This window comes from Lactuca virosa, unplaced genomic scaffold (genome assembly GCF_052849685.1).
Source record: "Lactuca virosa cultivar CGN04683 unplaced genomic scaffold, Lactuca_virosa_CGN04683_v6 scaffold_20, whole genome shotgun sequence".
NCBI classification, from domain to species: Eukaryota; Viridiplantae; Streptophyta; class Magnoliopsida; order Asterales; family Asteraceae; genus Lactuca; species Lactuca virosa.
The window spans coordinates 70,363-71,894 of NW_027629980.1; the positions used below are offsets into that span (position 1 = coordinate 70,363).

The window sequence follows — 1,532 nt, forward strand, 5'->3', positions numbered from 1 at the left end:
AAATTCTGGCTGTTCGAGATGCCAGGGGTCTCCCAAAGAAAATAAACTACAACTTAACTCAATGATCCCCTCACAACTGCTGCTGACTATATAAAGAACATAACTGAAAAAAGTAAATTACTTAATTGCCCCTGCTTCTCACGAATTGCTTATTCACATTTACTTTCCTTTCTTGCCCTTTCTTGAATAAGTGAGTAATTGTTTATTTCCTTTCTTGTCCTTCCTTGAGTAAGTAAACATGATTGGTGGTTTAGCAATACTCCCTCCCCGAACAGCCCTTGTCCTCAAGGTGGAATGACGGAAATAGATGATTTATTGTAGTCAGGTCCTCCCAAGTTGCTTCAGTGGGTGGTAATTTCTGCCATTTGATTAACACTTCCTGTTGATTGCCATCTGGTTGTTCCCTGATTCGCACTCCTAACAACTCTTCTGGTTCCACCTGCAAGTCTATAGTTTCCTCAATCGTAACAGGTAACTTTTGAAGTAGAGAGTGATCCCCTACAGCAAGCTTCAGCTGTGACACATGAAAAACAGGGTGTATTTGAGTTCCCTCGGGAAGATCCAATTGATAGGCGACTGCTCCAATCCTTTGACTAACAGTAAATGGGGCATAAAAACGTGGAGCTAAGTTCTCACAAGCACGGTTCATCACTGATTTTCGTCGGTAAGGCTGTAATTTGAGATACACCTTATCTCCTACCTTGTACTCCACCTCCTTTCTTTTATTTGTCCTCCATAGTTTTCATGCGTTGTTGAGCACGCATTAAGTTAAATTTGAGATCATCTAGAACTGCATCTTGCTCCAATAATCAGTTTTCAAGGGAAGCTACAACGGTTTGTCCCATTTCATATTTGATAACTTTAGGCGGATCCCTGCCATACAAGGCTTTAAATGGTGTACATAGGATAGATACATGGTAAGATGTATTGTACCAATACTCTGCCCAAGATAACCAACGGGCCCACTCCTTGGGGCTGCCATTAATGAAACAACGTAAGTAAGTCTCCAATGTCTTATTCATAACTTCTGATTGTCCATCAGTTTGTGGGTGGTAGGAGCTACTTCGTTTAAGTGTAGTACCCTGCAAACGAAACAATTCTCGCCAAAACTTACTAAGAAAAATGCAGTCTCTATCTGACACAATAGATGTGGGAAAACCATGGAGTCTCACAATTTCTTTGACAAATAATCGGGCTACTGTTTCAGCAGTAAAGGGGTGTTTCAGGTTCAAAAAATGGGCGTATTTGGATAATCGATCTACCACAACGAGTATTACATCAGCCCCATGGGATTTGGGTAATGCCTCGTAAAATCCATTGTAACCGCCTCCCAAACTTGATTAGGTAAATCAATAGGTTGTAACAAGCCGGAGGGACGTGTAGTAGAATGTTTTTGTTGCAGACATACCCCACATTCTAGTACATATCGCTACACATCCTTGTGCATTCCCATCCAATACCACTCGCGGGCTAAACGGTGATAAGATTTCAAATCACCCGAATGGCCTCCCATAACAGAATCATGATATTCT

General features: G+C 41.4%; 1 protein-coding gene across 1 annotated transcript; it reads right to left on the reverse strand.

Annotated features, from left to right (window-relative positions):
- Positions 1-250: 250 nt before the first annotated feature.
- LOC145142338 (uncharacterized) lies at positions 251-649 on the reverse strand. The gene has a single exon (XM_079074763.1). The coding sequence runs from the start codon at positions 647-649 to the stop codon at positions 251-253; it is 399 nt and encodes a 132-aa protein (XP_078930889.1).
- Positions 650-1,532: the final 883 nt, after the last annotated feature.

Excerpts from the sequence above, each read along its gene's own strand:
- LOC145142338 (XM_079074763.1), bottom strand. The coding sequence starts at position 649 with ATGAACCGTGCTTGTGAGAACTTAGCTCCACGTTTTTATGCCCCATTT.